General features: G+C 45.5%; 1 protein-coding gene and 1 non-coding gene across 2 annotated transcripts in view; one reads left to right on the top strand and one right to left on the bottom strand.

Moving 5' to 3' along the window:
• The window catches only part of LOC149326799 (uncharacterized), a 51,746-nt gene extending 30,238 nt beyond the window's left edge, over positions 1–21,508 (bottom strand). The window contains exon 1 of the mRNA XM_089562334.1: positions 21,236–21,508. Within this exon, the coding sequence (XP_089418460.1) occupies positions 21,236–21,308 (73 nt within the window). The 5' untranslated portion in view covers positions 21,309–21,508. The remainder of the gene's footprint in view (positions 1–21,235) is intronic.
• TRNAI-GAU (transfer RNA isoleucine (anticodon GAU)) lies at positions 15,207–15,280 on the top strand. Its single transcript has one exon. It is a non-coding gene; the product is annotated as a tRNA-Ile (tRNA).
• Positions 21,509–21,999: the final 491 nt, after the last annotated feature.

The following is a 21,999-nucleotide window of genomic DNA, read 5'->3' as shown; positions in this document are numbered from 1 at the left end:
CAGTTTTTTCAATGTGGGGCAAAGGTGCTCGTTAACATAAATTGCTGCACGAGTCCGAGACAGGCTGCCGTTTGAATCACCTTCGGAGTTAGAATTGCCATCGGCAACGCTTGCCTGTGCAACTGTTTCAAGGTGAAGACTGTCAGTGGTAATCTTTGATTGTCGGGCTTTATCAAGTACAGCATCACGCTTTGACCGATTTCGGAATTGTACGATAATGTTTGGGCATGGGTTATTCTTTGTCGGGACACGATGACAAACTTCTATATCCTGCATTGTTATCGGTTCCTTGATAGCTTCGCCAACTTTCAGAAGTATCTCAGGCAGATGTTCGTTCTGATCAAAAGGAAGACCCTTGATTTCCACATTTTTTTGCCTTGAATATTGTTCAAGCTCAGTTAGGCGCTGTTCATAGCTAGTTAGCAGTTTTTTCAAAGAAACCTGCTCAGTGGACAGTGCTGCATTTTCAGCTTTCAGCGCCTTGTTCTCCTCTTTTAGAGCAGAGTATTCAGCCTTCAGATCATCAAACTGGGAGCTACAATATTCGACGCTTGTAGTCAGTTCTCGATGGTCTTTGCGGAAATCTCTTTCGATTGCGCTTCGCAATGCAGCAATGCCCTTCTGAAATTCATCTCTCAGTTCATCCCGCAACTTTTCAAGTTCCCGCGGCATATTTTCAAACACACTTGACTCAAACGCACTTGGCAGCGGCAACAGCAACAAGCAAGATTATTGGGGCTAATAAACAGCAATAAATCAGACCTGTGAATAGCAGAAGATGCGTATGAGCCAACAGCCTCTGTCGCCGCCGCCGCTACCAAGTGCTGGCTGGGGCTTGTTCCGGGGCTTTTATATCTTTTCTGGGGCCTGGCGGTGAAGCTTGGAAGCGTCGGTATTGCGCATGGCAGTTTCTTCAGCGATGCCAAAGCAGTCGGTCGGTCGGTGGGACAGGTGATAACGTGCACAGCAGTGATCGACGATTCCTGTGAATAGCAGAAGATGCGTATGAGCCAACAGCCTCTGTCGCCGCCGCCGCTACCAAGTAGTATGATGCGTGCGTGGCTTTCCTGTCGCTTTGCAACCACAGATCTAGAATTATGAAGAGCCGTACTTCCTGTACTTGCTCTCCTTTAAGTATAATGTTAATGGGGTCAGTAGTCCTGTAGTTGTAATCCTTTATATGGATGATGTCCGATTTCTCCGGAGCGCACTTGAGCCCGTACCTCCTGGCTGCTTCCTAGACGCAGGTTGCCGCCATTCGCAGTTCTGTCTCCGTCAGAGAACATTTGCTTCTCCAAACAACTATATCATCGGTATAAAGTGTGAATCCGATGTCAGGGATTTCCTGTAGAGCTCGAGTGACTCTTATCACGGCGATGTTGAATAGGAGTGGGGAGAGGATCAATCCTTGGGGCATGCCTTTGTTTGGCTTGTCTATACGATCCCGTCTCGCCTCGTCCATTCCAGTTGTTGCCGTGCGATTGGACAAGAAGCGATTCACTTGTTGGAAAATGCGGCTGCCACAATTTATGTTGGCTACCTCTTTGAGGATGGCTTCGTGGGACACGTTGGTTACGGCTCCCTTCAAGTCGATAGCCATGATTACATGTTCCCCGGCTCTTGGAATGTTGGTGTGTACTTTTTCTCCGATGAGTAAGAAGGCATCTTGTGTTGACAAGCCGGCGATGTACAATCTCATCTTGGGTGGAATCCACGGAGCGCTGTTGGTGTCTCTTTGAGCCATCGATGGATTACTCCTCCGAAGAATTTGGAAAGTTTTCCACGTGCAGAAAAAAGTATTGCCATACGCACCCTGTTAGCCACTTTGTTCAAGTTGTGCGAGATGCGATCAAAATACAGTACATCCTGCACTTTCGGTCTATGTCAATTCACTTGGCTTATTCACTGGTCGGTTAATTCCTTTTAGCAGCTTTCAGCAACTGACGCCGACTGGGAAGACTGTTACCCTGCGCTAGAATGTCGCTCCGCCTAATTAACAAAGTTGAATCCTACCATGTGTGGGCAGAATTTATTGAGAGCGTTGGTAACGCACCACTTTATAATTCCTCTCATGATGAGCTCGGAGTGCACAGAGTGGAAAGAGAGCAATGGTTTTCTGGATCTGGGCTCGAAGGCCTAATATTCGTGTTGTGTTAAAAAATTTCACCCTTGATGTAAAATCCTCTTGAAATCAATTTTTCGTTACTTCAAGCGTCAGTTCTGAAGGCTTAAGGCACTTCGAAAACGTCACAAGATGCTTGCTTACACTTACAGAGAAGCATTGGTTGCCATAGTCATACAAAGCAATAAAATCAGCAAAAAAATCTTTTAGAGCGCCAGTACCTTGAAAACAGTGGAAAAGTGTTTTGGTACGTGCTGATATTGAAATATCACTGTGAAATAGTGCTATACGAAAACCCATGCAGATTCTTTCTTTTTAAATGATGGCCTTGTTAATCCGCCTGTGCATGTGCAGACATCAGATACATGGAAAGTAACTCAAAGAACGTATCCTTAGATATCAAAAAGCTGTTTTGAAACGCTGCTGCACCATGCCTGTCAACGCAATCCTGGACGATCATAAGTCGACTTTCTTAGGGTCTAGGATAGTGTAATTCCTTTATACCAACTGACAGAGCTAGCATATTCGAGCGCTACTGCATTCTGAAAACCAGTAGCGTCATTCGAATTTTTCACCCTATGGGCCTTCGATCTCTGGCACCTTCAACTTTACTGTAGAAACATCGCTACTGCATGACCCCAAAACCCCCGTTCCGAAAGAATATTCATGAATGTTTCGCGCTTAAAAATATTTCCAGAAGAAGCTTTGCCTTTTTGTCACCAGAGAGAAATAGCACCTCCAGGTAAAGCATCTCGTTCAACTTTTTTGGCTTTGGTGCTCACTTTCTGCAAAGACAATTCGCTACGCTCTTCAAAATCTACGTGCACCGCTTCCGAGGCCTTTAGATGATGCTTTCTGACGAGGCATTCTCTGGCCATGCCGAAGGAAAAAATTACGAGGAACTTTAGCGGCTAAAGTGCTGAAAGGCGAAAGCCTGAGTGCTGCATTCTGCTACGCGATTGTTCACTTCACATTTTGTTGGTGCATTAATTAACTGCCAATTAATGACGCTTAAGCTTCGCCTTTAAGAGTGGAACGCGACAGCGTGTTGTAGCGCTGCCACTGAGTCCATTGAACGCCACCACCCGTTCGGCGCGACGCCTTGCCCTTTGAACGCAACGCTTTTTAAGGAAAGTAAATGGCGCAGTAATTCTCTGTCGTCTCGGTGACACCTGAGCTGCACGATACAGGAACGGAGGAAGTGTGAGTGAAAGAAGAAAGAGGGGCCGTAATGAAGAAAATGAAAATTGTATTTGAGGAAAGGAAATTACGCATTAACTGTCTCGCATATCTCAGTAGACACTAGTCGAAGATAGTATTTGACGAAAGAAAGTTGCGCAGTAACTGTCTCACATATTTCGGTGGACACCCGTCAAAATTCGCGCGTGGTGACATCACGACAATTTGGACCAATCTGAAACGCGGACAAATACGCCTTGCTCGTCAGTAAATTGGTTTTTGAGGAAAGGAAATGTATCTGTCTCGCATATCTCGGTGCACACCTCAACCTCGCCGTAAAGGGAAGGGAGGAAGATGGGAGTGAACGAAGACACCGTATTCACTAGACGCGCCTTTGTTCATTCCAAACCATCGAGCTGGCATGGCGGTGTGGTAGCGTACTCGACTCGCACTCCGGAGACCGGGGTTCGATTCCCAAGCTCGGCCAATTTCTTACTCGGTTTTATTTATTTATCTGGTCTGACTAGAAAGGTTAATTGGACTAATTGGTGAAGTAAGCAATTAACTAAACTCAAACTTACTTGGAGCATCACTATACGATCCCTTTAATTGGTTGCGTGGTTAGTAACCAAAGTACAATTCGCCCCGTTTGAAATTCGCGCACTGTGACGTTACGACCGTTTCGACCAACTGAAAAGCGTGACATTTCTTGTCGACAGCTCCTGCTTACAACGATGAGGCATTAAAGGCTTCCGCTTTAATATCGATCTTTATCGGCCGGTGCAACGGCCTCACTGTTTTCTTTCGAGTAACCAACAGTCTTTCCGCAGGTATCGAGCAACGTGTTGAGCTGTGCCGTGAGAGGACGCCAGCAGCTTCGGAGGTGCACCTTTCAGCATCAGTCGCCGAACGTCGTGAAACTTGCCTGGTCATAGTTGAGCGCATATGGCAGGTTCTCTCAGATCATGAATGGCAGTCTTACAAATATCCCTCAGGAGAAAAGTATACAACAGCGGTATCTTACCGGTACTCACCTGTGGGGCAGAAACGTGCAGGCTAACAGAGAGGGTTCAGCTTAAGTTAAGGACAACGCAGCGAGCTATGGAAAGAAAAATGATGGGTGTAACGTTAAGAGACCGGTAGCGGCCGGAGTGGGTGAGAGAACAAACACGGGTTTATGACATCCTAGTCGAAATCAAGAGGAAGAAGTGGGCTTGGGAAGGGCATGTAATGCGAAGGCAGGATAACGGCTGGTCCTAATTACGGGTAACGGAGTGGATTCCAAGAGAAGGCAAGCGTAGCAGGGGGCGGCAGAGTGTTAGGTGGGCGGATGAGATTAAGAAGTTTGCGGGGATACATACGGTAGCCGCAACTGGCAAAGGACAGAGTTAATTGGAGGGACATGGGAGAGGCCTTTGCCCTGCAGTGTGCGTAGTCAGGTTGATGATGATGATGAGTTGAAGAATTCAGCAGGCGATTTTTGTGGTTTTGTGACGACAAGCATTGCACCGAAGTTGATCACCCTTTGAAGATCCTTCACAATCGTTAGGGCCCCCAACGTGTGGGCGCTTGTTGCTAGGGCATCGGATTTATCCGGTACATATTGCTGGAGAACTGAAAGCACGCGCTAACGTAGAAACTCGGGGGGTGAAGGGTTGATCGCGCACAATTGGCACTACTGCGCCAACGCACTGGACGGTTCTACGAGTATCCGGAGCCAAAGCAGATTCTTGTACAACAGGCACTGTCGTCGGAATTCTGACCACTGAAGTTTACACTCAGGGCGATGCTCTGCGTTAAATAAACCGAGGTGAGACTGCGGCAGGGAGCACCTTCTTCCGGATACGAAATCCCAGATCCGTAGACTTGCAGGACGTCAAGGTGACGACGGGGAGATGGCTACAAGAGTTTAATGTGTAGAATAAAGGAACGCGCGCGAATGCAAATATATATCTTACGAGCTCATTTATCAACATTTTAAATCTATGTCGCCTCGTCCCCGTCATCACCTACAAGCTTTGCCAGTCAGGTGTAATGCCTTTCAAGCACAGGATCCCAGCCCTCAGTGTTGACGTCAAATGTCGAAAGCCTGATAAAAGGGATAGATTGACCAGCGAGTAAGCCAAGTGAAATGCACAAAGAAAAAGAGGCCTAAAGAAGCGGTTGTTCCGCATTCTCATGATACCTCGCACAACTTGACGGAGGCGAGAAAAAAGACTGGTATTGAAGGGTTTTTTTCTGGGCCTGTCGAAAGGTCCAGAATTTGCTGTAGTGTGAACATTGATACTACGATCATGGCTTGCTCAAAGCGTCACCACCAGTGCTTCGTGGGATGAACCCAAGAGAGGTATTTATTCTACATCGCTGGCTTCCAGTTAACGGTACGCAGGCCATACAGGAAGGAGACTAAGTAAGCACATCAAGCACGTGGAGAGGATGGCGGGCAGCAATACGACTGAACACATCCTGGAATGCCGTAACAGCAGTCCTGCGCTTGAAAGCATATTTTTCAGTATACGTAGCGTGCAACTTGCAAGGTAGTTAAGTGAAGCCATGGAAATTAATCAATATGATAGCGTCTGTGTCAAACAGACTTCAACACGGTTGAAGAAAAAGAAATCAGTTGCCTAAGGCACCACAAGGACCTGATTCAGGCAGCTTAATTCAATAGGCGGACGACGTAATCGTCCTTTCTGTTGTCCCTAACGTTCTGCGCTAATTGTCCGGCACAACTGTGCACCAAACGACTTCCTAGATTGTTCTCCCAGTAAATTCCGTTTCATTAAATCTGAAGACCGTGACCATTGAAACGATACCATTTGACATAGTTCTACCGGAAAACGGGTGTCAGCTTCAGTACACGACCCAAAGCTCTGTTTTGAATGCCAGAGAACAATGTGCAAAACACACTTGAAAAAAGAGAAATATCTTTAAAAACTTCGCGAAGAACTTAAACGGCAACTGACCAGGGCCTTGACATTTTTCAAAAACAAGGGCACCGCATAGATGAGTCATCGAAGATAACCTCTGCAAAAGATAACCTCTGCAATCAGCGCTCCTGTCCGTCGTGTTCCTCCTTTTTCTTGTCCGTTGTGTTTTTTGCGCTGGTTCGTTCAGAAGCATGTCCTACCAACTAGCCCAACAACAAGTGTTACTAAAAATGCGAAAGCCATGCGCACCCCGAAAAGCTGTAAAAATTGAAATCAAGGCCCGTTCGTTCGTTCCTTCCAGAAGCAAACGTCCTCATCCTGTGCTCTGGATCCCGAGCCTTCGGGTTAAAACTTTCACTAAAGGCACTCCATTGGTGCGTCGTTCTGACTGACGGGCGAAGGGTGGGGGTAGCCAGTTCCTCGCGTCGTCTGCTAGTTGCGCGCGCGCTTACCGCAGCGCCTTCCGTTTTCGCACACGCATACTAGCCCGCACGGAGGAAAAAAAACTGAGGAGGGAGTGCCCCGCGATAGCCTTGAACCCTAGTCATAAAGAGTAAAAATATAGTAAAACGGAAAGAGTCGTGGGAAGTAGCGGGGCCAGTTGGTTCATTTTTCTACTTAGACAGTGGGCAAGGACAGGACAAAGTCGAGAAATACACAGACACAGCACTGACTGACAACTGAGGAATTTACTGCTTTGCTTGCAATAAATACATAAAGTATCGTCTAAAAATACAAAGAAAGCCATGGAATAGTCATTTTGTCACTTCTGTCGTCATTGCTTGTCCAGATAACTCATTTCTTTTTTTCGTCAACGGTAGTGATGGTGTGCTCACGCAGGTGGAACGATTCTTCTGAATGATGAACGCTTCGTATATCTCTCGCATGAGCTTTCGGGGGTATCTTCTCACAATCTTGCAGCGTCGAAAGTGTGGAATGCATTCACAGTCCGACACGTGTCCCGCTAGCTTGCTGCCATATCCTTTTTCGATGTTGCCGACGTGTTCCATGAGACGTACCTATGTTGACGGAGCGTCCTGACTGCCCAACATATGACGCCCCGCATGACAAGGGGATCTTATTTATTTATTTATTTCGGAATACTGTCAATCCCATCTTGGGATTTTTACAGGAGAGGGCAAAACATACAAATACAGGTTCAGTGCTATTTTTTTAAGGGTAGAAAATAAAGGCAAAACATGCAATACAAATGGCAATAATAAATAAAGCAATCGTGTCATCAAACTGATAATGTCACTTGATTACAATAAATACACTAAGAAGAGTGCTGAAATACAAGAATACGAGCAAGGTTATGATGAGAGGAATGAAAGTACAGAACTCTCAGCGAGGATAATAAATTTGTCTATGGTGCGCTGGGCTGTGACTGATGGATGCAATTGATTCCAATCTCGAACAGCTTGTGGAAAAAAAGAATGTTGGAAAGTATTATTGCGACAGAAATATTCTTCAAGGGTGAGTGCATGCTTGTGACGTGTTCCTCGTGTAGTGTTTATACGAACAAAGTCTGTGGGAGACATCTTTAATGCATTATTAAGAAGTAGATACAAAAACTTTAAACGGTGTAATTTGGCACGGCTGGTCAGCGTGTGAAGGCCTGCCGTGCGTAAAAGATCTGTGGCTGAATGCATGCGGCCATAGCAGTTGAAGATAAAGCGCACGGCTTTCCTTTGCACCATCTCGAGAGTATTAATGTTGTTTTTAGTGTGGGGGAACCAAGCTATGTTGGCGTATTCTAAGACCGGACGGATAAAAGTGACGTAAGCAAGAAGTTTTGTATCGGATGTAGAATGACGAAGGGCCCTTTTAAGGAAAAATAACTTGTTCAATGCTTTGCTGGCTATGGTTTGAACATGCGTAGTCCAGTTTAAGTCAGAAGTGATGACTACACCCAAGCATCGATATTCGGTCACACTACGGATATTCATGTTATTCCAAGAATACACATAATCTAATTTACACTTTTTCTTTGTAATAGACATACAGACCGTTTTTTCGAAATTAATTATCATCTGCCATTTATTACACCACTCTGCAATTTTTCCTAGAGCATTGTTAAGTTTTTCCTGGTCATTAGAGTCTTTTATTTCTTGGTACAGCACGCAGTCATCCGCGAATAGTCGCATTTTTACTTTGGTTTCATTTGATATGTCGTTAATAAAAAGTAGAAACAACAGCGGGGCTAAAACTGTACCCTGAGGTACTCCTGAAAGAATAGGTACTAACTTGGAGGCATGATGGTCGTGTTGTACAAATTGATAACGGTCAGAGAGGTAACTATAAATCCATCGCACGAGTGGTCCATCACCAAATGTAATTCTAAGTTTAAAATGGAGTTTAGCATGAGAGACTCGGTGAAAAGCCTTCGACAGATCCAGGAAAAGGGCATCGATTTGTGACTGATTGTTGAGGCACTGCGCAAAATCATGCATAATTTCTACTAGTTGCGTAGTCGTTGACAAGCCACTACGAAATCCATGTTGGTTTCTGTGGAGTATGTTATTGACTTCAACAAAATTTGTCAGAAATTTCAAAATAATGTGCTCCACTAATTTACAGCATGTACATGTCAGTTATATGGATCGGTAATTAGCAGCAGATGAAATATTGCCAGATTTATGTACCGGAATTACTTTCGCTACTTTCCACTCTGCAGGAAGGCTACACTCGCCAATTGATTTTTGATATATCAGGCAGAGGTATTTACTTATAGGCTCGGCATATCGCTTGAGAAATTTGTTCGGGATTCCATCTGGTCCATCACATTTCTTATCATCCATGTTTAACAACATCATAACCACTCCCGCCTCGGATATTGAAGGAGTGCCTGACAGCGTGGTCTTACATTCGAATGCAGGGGTAAGGTCAGAGGAGTTGTTATCATGTGTGAACACTGACTGAAAGTGAATGTTAAAGGTGTCAGCGTCAAGTCCTTCGGTAGATTTTGCCTTGCTGCTTGTGCGTTGGGAACTTAGATATCTCCAGAATTTGCTGGGTGCTGTTTTAATGAATCCATTAAGTGTGGTTTTACAATAAGTCAGTTTAGCAGACTTTATTTTGCTGTTTAATAAGTTAGTTAGAGAGTGAAGGCGAGTAAGGTAGTTTGGAATCGGGCGTATTTTGTTTGATTTTCTCAGTCGTTTGATTTTACGCTTGAGGTGGATAGCATCGCGTGTCATCCATGGATTCTTTTTCTTTGTGCATTTAGTTACAGTGGGAATGAAATTGTCAATGCAATGCCTGACGTGAACCTTAAAACATGCCCAGACCTGATCAATGGTTGACGAACCATCCATACACAGTTCAAGGAAATTGGCATATTCATGAACGAGATATGTCATAATGGCTGCGTCATTTGCCTTTCCAAATGCTAAAATCGGCGATCTATCTTTTTTGACAGCCAGAGGAACAGGGAAAGGCAGAGTGCAAAACACAAGCTTATGGTCTGACAAGCCTTCTAGTATTTCGGTGTCTATTTCAGTTGATGGAAAATAATCGCTAACGAAAACCAGATCGAGTATCGAGCTGGACGACCCTTGAATGCGAGTAGGTGTGTGGACAAGTTGGATCAAGTTAAATGCGAATATAATGTCCGAGAGAGCATTACTATAAAGTGATTTCGGTATTTGAGAGCTCCAGTCCGGTTCTGAAATATTAAAGTCCCCAGCCAAAATAATTTTGTCACCTGATATGTGCCGGTGCATATAGTCAAGTAAAGGAACCAGGTACTCGGGATCAGCGTTTGGTGGCCTATAGACAGCGCCAACGTGCAGGACGTATCCTTCTATGTTTAGTTTGCACCAAATACTTTCTACGTTCGGTACATCAGGCATAGGCATGAAAGATATATCATCCCTCAAGATAATGGCCACACCCCCGCCTCTCGATGCTCTATCTTTGCGCAGAATAGCATAGCCTGGTGGAAAAACTTCATTATCTGAGACGTTTGAGTGAAGCCACGTTTCGAATATAGTGACCACGTCCGGGCTCAGTGCCATCAACAAAGCTTCCAGGCATTCCACTTTGTTGATAAGACTTCGCGCGTTTAAGTTCAGAACGGTTACTTTAGCTGAGATCGCGTGATTCTGCGATCCGGGCTGGATACTTTGTCGTTTTTTGGCTTTACCTCAACCATGTCGTCGCTTTCTGCGTCCCATGCAAAAAGGCGGCCAGCTATGCGAACTTTATCATAAGTTAACATTACCTTTTCTTTCCGACAGTGATAAACTATATCACTGTCGCATTCGGTGAATTTGTCTTTGTGCTTTGTTTTACAACGTGCTGTTTTTTCAGCGCCTTGGTTGACCATTTTGCACAACTTGGATAATTTGCTGGGCGCATTGAACACTAAGTCCACACCAGCTCGCCCCACCACTTTCTTTAGTGCGTGGCTGACACCGTGGACATATGGCATGACGGCTAACTTCCGCTCTACTTTTTGGGGCTTCTTGGTGTTCGGTCGCCGGAAGTCTTTCAGTAACTTGAAGCCAAGGCTGCAGATGAGGTCGTCCGGGAAACCAGCTTCGTAACCGTGTCAGCTGTGTCTGGACGCTTTGCTGCTGACGGTGAATGCAGGATCTATTCACGGCACTCCTCAATGCGCCTCTGGCCACAGTTCTTTTTACCAGTTTCGAGTGCGCCGATGAATATTGCCACGTATCATTGTAGTGTTTGTTCGCTCACGCTCAAGGCTGCAGGAAAGGGCTGTTATCATTTTTGTTCTTGACGCGAGAAGCGACCAGTCTAATCTCGATTGATCGCAGCCATGAAAGGCTGCATCTAGGTTTTCCAGATTACTGTAGATGATCTTGTCCTGCTATCTGGAAGTTTCCTTGCCGGCTTTAAATTGAGCGATGCCGCGAGCAGCGGACATTCGTAGATCGACGATTGACGAGCACGCTTGTTGCTTACGCCGCCACCGAGTGATTTAGTTCTTTTGCGGGCGCAAGTCAGCCCTAATAAAGAGCTTCGTTTGCAAGTATTTCTGGTGTCTTCCTGACCGCTGGACTGCCGTCACTAAAACGTGACAATATGGTAGCAGGCCTTTTTTTTTGACCTGCTACCTCTGACCTTCAAGATCTTCTGTAAAAGTCTTCCTGTCCTTGAACTGACAAAAGAATTACCAATGGGGAATCAGCTTCAGTTCCTTGATCTACGACTATTCATCGAAGAAGCCCATCTGTGCTGGTGTTATGCCCCGCGGTCAAAAACCCCAGTATCAAATCATTTCTTCCCAATTTGGAAGCGGCTGAGAACCTTGCATGGCGTTTCATAGTTTCGAACAATGAACAAACTGTCATCGTATCAGGAGCGTGACTGTCGTTGTTGCTGTTGTTGTTGTAAGCCTTTCAAAAGAAGGCGCATACTCGCACTGAAGGATCGGCCAAGAATTGCGAGGCAGAACCTGTACAGAATAAAGGTAAAAGAAAAGCACGCGGGAGAGCAACACCGGTGGATTCTACCACAAATCGGGCACAGACAGAAAGCGATAATAGAAAATAAAATATTTTAATTAAAATAAGCTTATTCCTACCGCTTCTTTCTCTTCACAGGCCAGTGCCTTCGTAGCGCGTATTTCACAAAACTGATCACTAGCCCAATCTGAATGGAAAAACTTCCAACAAGACCATCGAATATTGAGCACAATTTAATACCCGTCACAAAGTCAGAATCCAGTCTTGTTACGCAAAACGTTTGCACGATTCGTTCCTACCATGAACGTGTGTCAGTTGGAATCACCATCAACCTGGCATCGTGGAAATCCCGGACAAAGTGCATTTCACAGAGGCAGTAGTAATGATTTTTTTTGTGAGTGCTTGCCTCTCACTTTGCATTCATAGTCGTTTATTTACTGCTTAAATTCTATTTATTATTAACCCCACAACCTTCGTAATACCTTTGTGCCCTGAGAATAATGAAATAAACACTTAATTTGTTTTAAATTATTATTAATAATAATTTAAAGCTTTATTCTGTGACATATTACATACATTTTCATATTAGGCCACTGACTAGTAGATTTAAAAAATCTCTTGAAAATGTCTGTTTGGTTTGGTTTGTGGGGTTTAACGTCCCAAAGCAACTAAGGCAAAAATGTCTGTTGCCTTTACGAAAGCCATATATGAATTTTCTTGAACTATGGCGGTGGATTACCGCAAAATTACCGCAAATCACTCTATCAACGATCAGGATGTTAACTCATGACAGCCTCACCTTAACGCTATTCTCTATTGAATGGACTGGCCTATGACAACAACAAAGAAATGCAAACTTTTACCTGCATCCCGTGATGAGTCACGTCCAACAATCTACCAACCTAATAACGCTAACCTTGAGTCAGTAACTTCTTAACGCATCACGTCGAGCTCACATGGTCCCTTCATGTTAACCAACTAATAAACAACGTCAATCGACTGCTCGGATACCTACGATGCAATTTTTCTTCTGCGCCCGCATCATTAAAATTGATTTCCAAAAGATTCGTCCGCACTAAACTTGAGTAGGCCTCCTGTGTATGGGACCCAATGTCTGCCATTCTAACTCGAACATGTCCAGAACAATTCCACTTGATTCATCCATAACAGCTGGTGCTTGATGTTTATGGCTCGAGGAACCTTGGCCAAAAAGCGCCGCGGTACAATTTTCGTCCTTCACATGGTAGGCTCAAAGGAGAAAACGTCACAATGACAAAGGAGTACAAGCAAAAAACAGCACAGCGAAAAAACAGCACGACGACAGAAGAGCAAAGCGAAATAGAGCATGACGAGAAAATAGCGCTGCGGGAGGGGTGAATGCTCTCTTTTATAAAAGTTAGTGCGCTATATGACGGCTTATCCCTGTTTACTCTTATATCGGCGTTTATATATATCGGGGCATGGCACGTCAAAAAGCGAAATCAAGCGAGAGACGCCATGCATGCTGCCTAGCACTTGAGAAAGGATGCGGCTGCGTGCGGCGGCACGTAATGCATCAGAAGTAGCCGAGGAAACCGAACATAGCTAGCAAATAACACAACACAAAACAACCCGGGGCATTGGACCGCAGTGTGCATGCCCGGACCATTTCATCACCCAGTTTCCCAGATTCTGCCGACATAATTCAGAAAGAAAAAAAACTGGGTCATTGAGGTCAAGCAAGCAAGGATTACATAACCACTATTTATGCCATATGCACCTTTAAAGCAATACTGCTCCTCAGTGAATCAGACTGTCCTGCTTCTAAATGAATCAGCGAAATGAGCCATCATGAACTCCATTCTGCTGTTATGGCTCTGATAGTTCATCCCTTTATCAGCGCTGCACAGTATTGTGCGGCGCTGTTTTGTTGTGTTCGTGTTTTTTCCTTCCGCTGTTTTGACCGGCGTGTTGCTTAGACGCGTTTTGGGTTTAGCTGTCCTGTTTTGAGGCATGCTGTTTTTTTTCTCTGTGCTGTTTGGTCGCTGTCTCATTTTGCCGCTGTGCTGCTTTGTCGCTGTGCTATTTTGTCCGGCGTGTTGTTTGGACTCGTGCTGTTTTTTCCCTGTTCTGCTTTATTGTTGTGTTGTTTTGTCCGGCGTGTTGCTTTGGCTTATGCTGTTTTTTCCCTGTGCTGTTTTTTTTCGGCGTGTTGCTTTGGCTTATATTGTTTTTTTCCCTGTGCTGTTTGGCGCTGTGCTGTGTTTTCCGGCTCGTTGTTTTGACGCATGCTGTTTTTTCCCTTCGCTGTTTTGTCGCTGTGCTATTCTCTACAGCGTGTTGTTTTGACGCGAGCTGTTTTTCCATGCTGCTTAGTCGCTGTGCTGTTTTGGCAAGCGCGTTGTTTTGATGCATGCTTTCTTTTCCCTGTGCTCTTTTGTAGCTGGGCTGTATTGCTGCTGTACCGTTTTTTTCGCTGTGCTATTTTTTCCGGCGTGTTGTTTTGACACGTGCTGTATTTTCCCTCTGCTGTTTTGTCGCCTTGCTGTTTTTTCCGGCGTTTTTTCACGCCTGCGATTTTTCTTTCTTCTGTTTGTCCGGCGTGCTGCTTTTCCGCGGTGCTGTTTTTTCGCACTGCTATTTTTGTGCGCAGTTTTGACTTATGCCTTTTGACGAGTGCAGTTCTTTCGTGTCGCCTGGCTCCATAGGCCCATTTTTCAGAATTTCATCCTTGATTGGCCCAGCGCAAGATCAGAGGAAAGCATGTACCCATTGTATCACCAGTGGATACCCCGCAGCTCCGGAGATCGAACCTCAACCTCTCCCGCGCACGAGGAGAATGCTCATACCACTGGGCCACCGCTGCGATCAATCTTCACCGGGCTGCTAGTATCTCTAGTGAAACAAACCCTCTGTCTACCGTTCCTTTCTTTTCACCATTATTTCTCTCGCCTCTGCCTATTTCACAAGGTATACTTCCGTAAGAGCTGCCTGTGCAGTGAATTAATCTCTAATCCGTCCTATCGTTCTGCCCGCATTGACCACTCCCACGAAGTCTGAACTATTGCTTGTCTTTCTGATTGCAGTTTCCAAAGTTTTATTCCACACATCTCGTGGATTGGAACAACCTTCCCAGACGATATCTGCCGTTGAAGACAATAAAGTTTTAAAAAATGTGCCTCCTAACATCATGCAATCAGGAGCAAGGCAGAATGGTGGGCCTGTTGGTATGGCATGTCAAGGGAGAAAACCAGCCAAAAAAGACGAAAAACACAAGAAGAGAACGACACAGGACAACGGCTGGACTAACAACTGAATTTTTCATTGAGTACAGACCGCCAGGTAATCACCACGCATGCGCCAAGGCAAACACTCAGGCATGATCAAGCTGTATAGCTTTCCTTTGTTGCCGTATGGCTGCGCTTGGGTGGATGCCAATGAGTAATCACTCCCTTATTACAAATTTACTCCACCTTGGGGGATTCTCCTAAACATTTGACCAACACTATTCCCACTTCGAGTTATTGATCAATTCGCTCTCGCCCTGCCATAAGCTTGCCGTCCCTGTTAGCTCAGTTGGTAGAGCGACTGCTCCGATGAAGCGGTGGTCCCGGGTTCGAACCCCGGACAAGGACGAATTTTTCTTTAACTACGAAGTTTCTGAGAAAGCTCTATAGCTTTCCTTTGTTGCCGTATGGCTGCGCTTGGGAGGATGCCAATGAGTAATTACTCCCTTATTACAAATTTACTCCACCTTGGGGGATTCTCCTAAACATTTGACCAAGCATCACTATGTTTGGCAATCTGGAAGGCCGTAAACATTTCACGAGCCTTCGCTGTTTTTCCACAGCCCCGAATGGTGACATCGGCGAAACGCGGGTAACAACATTTGCCGGGACATCTACTGTAATGCAGAGCAAGATTACCATCTTCACCAGCGCCGCCTTTTGTTCTGTGCTTGCGCAACCTTTCATTCACACAGTCCCCCGTCTGACCTATGTAAAAACTTCCACAGGTCAGCGGCATCTTGTAGATCACTTCGGTCCGGCACTTTGTGTACACAGTTCTAGGTTTGGTCATGCAACGCTTCTTATTTCCGCCAGGCATAATTCGTGCACAAAGACCTGAAAGCTTAACTGGCGCAGAAAAAACCAAATTGACCCCTTGGCGCTCGGCGACTTTCTTAACATTGTGCGCCACTTTGTGCAAATAAGGCATGACTTGGACTTTTTTCCTTTTGTCAGTTGCATCATTGTTTCCCTTCTTGGCCATGCCGTTCATCGCCTTTAAAACGGATTCAGCGACCGCTCTCAACATTTCTACTGGGAAGCCTGCATCAGACAGACATTGGGCTTGCGTTGTGACACTGGTTGACACGGTGTGGCAACAACTTTTTTTCACGGCGTTATGGAAGCAAGCCTTGGCAATACCTCGCTTGACTAGTTTAGGGTGGTTAGAGTCAAAGGGTAGGAGCCCTTTTTTTGTTCTTGGTGAGTACATCCAGCACACATTGTGTTTTTCGTCTTTTTTGGCTGGCTTTCTCCCTTGACATACAATCAGGTTCCAACAACATGCATTTTGTTTTTCTGCAGCGTTTGTTGTTTTTGTTTAATTTGCTCCACATTTTATCACTTCCTTCAGTAATGCTGTTGGGATGTGCGGTATTTGACAAATGCAATAGGAAAACACTGGAAGGTCATCAACCTTTGGTGTCTCTTAATATCTGCAGTGTGACATAAAACTTCTAAAAAACTGAAGCCCCAACTGGCTAATACCTTTAAAGGTTAATAAAACTACTCTAACCTAATTTCATTACCGTGAGCGAGCCACATCCTACACTAAACTACAGCATATAGTTTGCTTTATTGGGTTATTGCAGTTTAACGTCTCAAAGCGACTAAGGCTATGAGGGACGCCGTAGTGGAGGCCGTAGTGGAGGGCTCCGGAAAATTCTACAACCTGGGGTTCTTTAACGTGCACTGACATCGCACAGCACACGGGCCTGTATAATTTCGCCTCCATCGAAATTCGGCAGCCGTGGCTGGGATTGATCCCGCGTCTTTCTGGTCAGCAGCCGGGAGTCGTAACCACTGAGCCACCGCGGCGGGGCCAAACCACAGCATATAAGTACTATCAGACGCATCTATACACAAGGTAACATTTTTTTAGCGTTTACAAATTTTTCTTTTCAATTCGAAACTCAGAGATACGATGGTGCGTTCTGTGCAGGAACATTACACGACAAAGCTGACATTATATACCTTGAAACTCGGAAAAAAACCACTTAGGCACAAATAATTTCACAAGGACAAAAACACGAGGAGACAACGGACAGGCGCCAACTTGCAACTGTTTATTGCTAGAAAAACCCATACCTTTATAGCCTCAGGCAACGCCCACACTTTCGCACCACGTGCCTTATCGCACCCGTGACTTATCGCCTAGCACAAACATTATTGCACAGAAAAATTGTACTCCGCCGCATACAGCTTAACTGACGTGTCACTCACGCACAAGGCTGCCTTTTTCTTTATGTGAAATGCTTCCAATAAAAGCCTCGCCTGCTTGATCAATTTATTCTCTATCTTTTTGCCATGCTCCCCAAGGCGTTTGTTAATGTACCTAATTGGTTGGTTTATGGGGTTTAACGTCCCAAAGCGACTAAGGCTATGAGAGACGCCGTAGTGGAGGGCTCCGGAAATTTCGACCACCTGGGGTTCTTTAACGTGCACTGACATCGCACAGTACACGGGCCTCTAGAATTTCTCCTCCAAAGAAATTCTAGCCGCCGCGGCCGGGATGGAACCCGCGTCTTTTGGGTCAGCAGCCGAGCACCATAACCGCTGAGCCACCGCGGCGGCTGTTAATGTACCTACCTCCCTGTTTGCCCAATGTAGGACATTCCACAGGTCAGGGGTATCTCATACACCACTCCTTCCATGCAGCGTATGAAGGTGCGCTGATGTTTTATGCTGCACCCAGGGCGCTCAGGGCCACAAATCCGGGGTATAAGTTTGCACAACTTGTTCGGGGCTGAAAAAACGAGCGGTACCTTGTGCCTGTTAGCCACCTTCTTCAAATTATGTGACACTTTGTGCACATAAGGCGTGACTTCATGTTTTGCCGCAGGGCCCCTTTCTTCAAGATTCTTTGGACTGATGCAGCGTTTTGTTTTTTGGAGGAGGGTTTCAGCGACAGCAGTCAACACTACCGAGTGGAAGCCAACAGCCAAAAGGCGTCCAGTCTGATTTCTTAGGCTATCGTGCATTTGTTGCGGACAGATGCAAAACCCCCGTCAACATGCTTACTGACATTATGTACGTGATGGGGCTTAGCAATGATGTGAATAATTAATTATTAATTAAAGTGATGAAGTTTGTTTTCATGTTTTAGAGGGCAAGGCTATATTGCAAAACTGTGGGCCATTTACATCGAAGGTGTGCCCTGTTTTTAAAATTTGTTTATGCGGAATGGAGTTCGAAATATCGAACATTCAAAACTACGCATTTCAATGCTGGTTCAGTTGACTTTCCCGCTTTGCTTATTCATAAATAGGCTTCGCTAGCATTTATTATGCATCGAATACGGACTTCCTTCGTGTACTTAATAATCTAGAAAAAGTTGCCATGATTACGGTGACAATACCATGCTCTCCGGTGCTATTATGAAGTATGCAGTCCGGAAGAGCATACCTAACGGGCATTCAAATGCATGTTTTGACGTTCGATATTTTGAATCTCATTGCAGATTAAGATAATTTAAAAACATGCGCTTCCCTTCGATGCTTACGGTCTTCAAGTTCACAGTATACCCTCGCCCCCTAAAGTATAAAATAAAATTTTGATTAGTTAATTTCTATTAAGTCGTTGTCTAAATATCGAGTTCACTTAAGCAGATAATGCTCGCCTAGCTTTACAGTCCACCGGCACAGACTGCAACGAAGTATCTCTTGCAGAGTATAGTTTAGCAAGACGTTCAACGGGGCTAGTTGGTAAATATTCATGGTGACCACAGCACAAAAGACGAGGAACTAGATTAAGAAAGAATAAATATCTTGGAGAATAATTATCTGTAAGCATTCTGTAAACATTGTGCGGCTCTAGGAACCTTTTATCCATTTAAACTGCGCGCGCAGTGTTCCTGTCAGTTCCATGGGTTCAGCGCAACTGCGCATCACCGACCAGCTGCTCGCAAGATGCGGCTGGGGTGATTAGGGCTTGATCAGGGCGGCGAAACCGGCGCGCGGGGAATCCGGCGGAAGCAGTGCTCGGGGGCGGTGCTGCTATCAGCGGCGTCGGGATGTGCTACACGGACGACGGGGCAGCACAGGAGGAAGAGAGAAGATAGAAGCGGCGTCCACGAGGAGGGAATAACTGTTTGATGTGCGTGGCCGCTACGCGAACAGGCGGGTTTCTTGTACCGCTTCGAGCCCCCTTCTATCTGTGCTGCTTCGTCCCAGTGAGTTTGTTTTGCTGCGCCCAGTTATTTGCGCCCGTTTTGTTGTAGTCCGCTCATTGCGCTCTCGAGAGCCCAGACCGCATGCTCTGCTCCGACGCAACGTTCCGTCTTGCGCCCTTTGAAACAGATGGTTTAGTCCGGAATAAAGCGGTGTCTTTTATGCTGACTAAGAGTGTGTCACTCGTCTGGCAAGACCATGGCTCGCGGTCCCCGTTCCCTTGAAGGCCAGGCCCTCAACATTAAAAAAATCACCCGGTATCGATATCTTGCAATCAGCCTAACAGATGATCTCTCTTGGACCATCCATGTTATGAAATTAACCAATGGAGCTAACTGTTTTCTAGGCTGTTTGAAACGGAAGCTTTGACTGGCTGCTTATTCTAAACCTGTCCCCCTACCTAACTCTAGACCACCTTAAACTCTAAAAATTTGGCCGGTGATATATGTATATATAATTACTCGTGTCATATAAGCGCTACAGCTTGAGTAGATGAAGCGCACAAAAGAGAGCACAAAGACAAAGAATAAAGCCCGGTCTCGTGTTATTCTTTGTGTGCTGTCTTTTGTGCGCTTCGTCTACTTGAGCTATGCACCAACTTTCCCCAGAACGTGTTGTACTGGAAGAGTTACAGCATCGAAAAGAAAACATAACCTCAGCAGCAGGGAGTCCTGTCAGAGAATAAACAGACTTTTCCTTTTTCACAAGTTTTATCATTATTCTCTAAGTCATTCCGTTACCACCCCATCAGCCACCACTCCTGTGCATCCCGAAGTATTCTTCACGCAGACTTGAAGAGACGGGAACAACCTGCCTACCGAAGTCGTTATCCATTCTGCTCCTCAGTCCTTCAAGTCATTCATCAGAGAATTAATTAAATGATGTGTTAGCCTAGCCCACTGTTCATGTAATGTACCCAAAGAGCCTGAGAACTGTCAGCAAATACCGATAGTTCTTTATTGGCTTCCGAACATAAATCCCGTGGCGAGATGGTATTCACGGACTGAAATGGCAATAGCGCTACAGCAAGACGTACACAAGATGTACGGTTTCCTGTAGCGCTATTGCCATTTCAGTCTCAAATAATGCACCGTCTAGCCCAGACTGACGTTCTAAACCATACGTCTTCACGGAGTGCAGAAAAATATGATCACACTCTAAACTCTATTTAAAATAACATCAATCACTGCTACATCCGCTCTCAATCAAAAATTAACGAAATAATAACGCTCCCTCGTCGAGAAAATCAAAGAAGGAGGGGGTCGAAATGCTTGCAAAATAATTTTCGTGACATTTACGTATTTCTTCTAAATAAACTCATGCTCCTTTTCGCACCTTGCAGCGTTATATTTGCATCAACCTTTTGGGAGGCCAACAGATGCTGCAGACGATTTAACACGCTTTAAAGGTAGACGCTGCTGTCTCTAGACTTGGCAGTTTTCTAGGGGTAGCCTAATCTTGTTCTCTTTATAGCATGACCTAACGGTTTGCAAAATCCTAGGTGTTTCGTATTATTTTGGGTTTAAAAAATGTTTACTAGGCGAACAGGACAACTTTTCAGGTGCCGCGCCAACAGCTCACAACGCTCAGAACCAGTCTTAGACGTCGTAATAATTCAATTCTGATCTCATATCTTTTGACATCTCAGTTTCTGCAGGTTCTATGTGCTCATCAGCTACCATCCGTTGCCATCTCATCATGTTTTGAAGAAAACAATCGGCACAACTCGGCTTAAATTATAGAGAAAAATGTAACGCAGCGTTATAAGCGGGTTAGCTATTATATGCGTTAGCCCCATGCATCATATATGAATTTTGACTCGGGGAGGGTCTCCACTGTGCTCCTTAGTATACGTACAGTCTTTGTCAAAAGTTTAGAGCCCAGGGGGTTCACTTCTAAGCTTTATACTGGGACTCCAGGAGCATTCATGGAAGTCCTACCTATTGCAGGAGGCAGTAACAGAAATATTCTCATGTGCAGGAAATTTGGAGCGCTAGAGATCCATTAAGAACGACACAGTGTGGCTCAAAACAAAACCCCCGAGGCTCCAAACTTTTGACAAAGGCTGTACATATTAGTTTTCCTGCAGAAATGGTGCCGCCGGTGAATAAGCAAGCTGAAGCCCATCTCTCACCTGAGCCGCCGGTGCCACACGTACAAGCCAGAAGGAAGATGATGAACACGGGCTTCGTTTCCAAATTCATCATTTCGCTGCGCAGCCGGGGCCTCAGCCGGACGTCCTCCAGAGCCTTGCAGCGCACGTTTTGACGCGCGGGAACGCTCCTGTCTGCTGCCTCCCTTATAAGGCTTCGGTTGCCTCAGAACACGATAACGAGCACTGTAAGGGCCGGTGGTGCGTCAGGCCTCCGAGAGTGGCGTCAGTTCTTGCCACTGCTCAATTCTCTTCAGCGGAGACGTCAGGGTGTGGGAAACACCACATGGAGAAACGTCATCTCGAGATTACAAAAAGAAAACGACGAGAGATTAAAGTGTTGCTCTCGCTCGCAAGCCGCGGTGTCTTCAGGCAGCAAAGGTCAAGGTCGCTGCAATTGCCGTGGGCAGCGACAGACGCGGAGAAGTCGCTGTTGCGTATAGTGAAAACCCCGCGTGGTAGCGTCGCTAACGGCAGCCGCAGACGGATCCTAGACTCGACCTCGGTCTTGAAAAAAACAATGAGAAAACCGATGCAGAACTCCAACCGATGCCGCGTCGTAGCTGCACTGAGAGCAACACAATGAGAGCCAACCGCCAGACGCCGCGAACGTATTGCAGACAGCTGCGTTCCTCGAATCTGTTTGTGGCTGAGTGTCAACGACGTGGCCTGGAGGCGAAAGAATGGGCTCGTTCCCCTTTTAAAAAATGCTCATGTCAAAGATCGGTCAGTGTGACATCTTTTGT

This window comes from Amblyomma mixtum, chromosome 10 (assembly GCF_055824585.1).
Source record: "Amblyomma mixtum isolate Tamu chromosome 10, ASM5582458v1, whole genome shotgun sequence".
In the NCBI taxonomy this organism is placed as follows: Eukaryota; Metazoa; Arthropoda; class Arachnida; order Ixodida; family Ixodidae; genus Amblyomma; species Amblyomma mixtum.
Note: the sequence above shows the minus strand (reverse complement) of the source record. Positions and strands in the feature narration are given on the sequence as shown.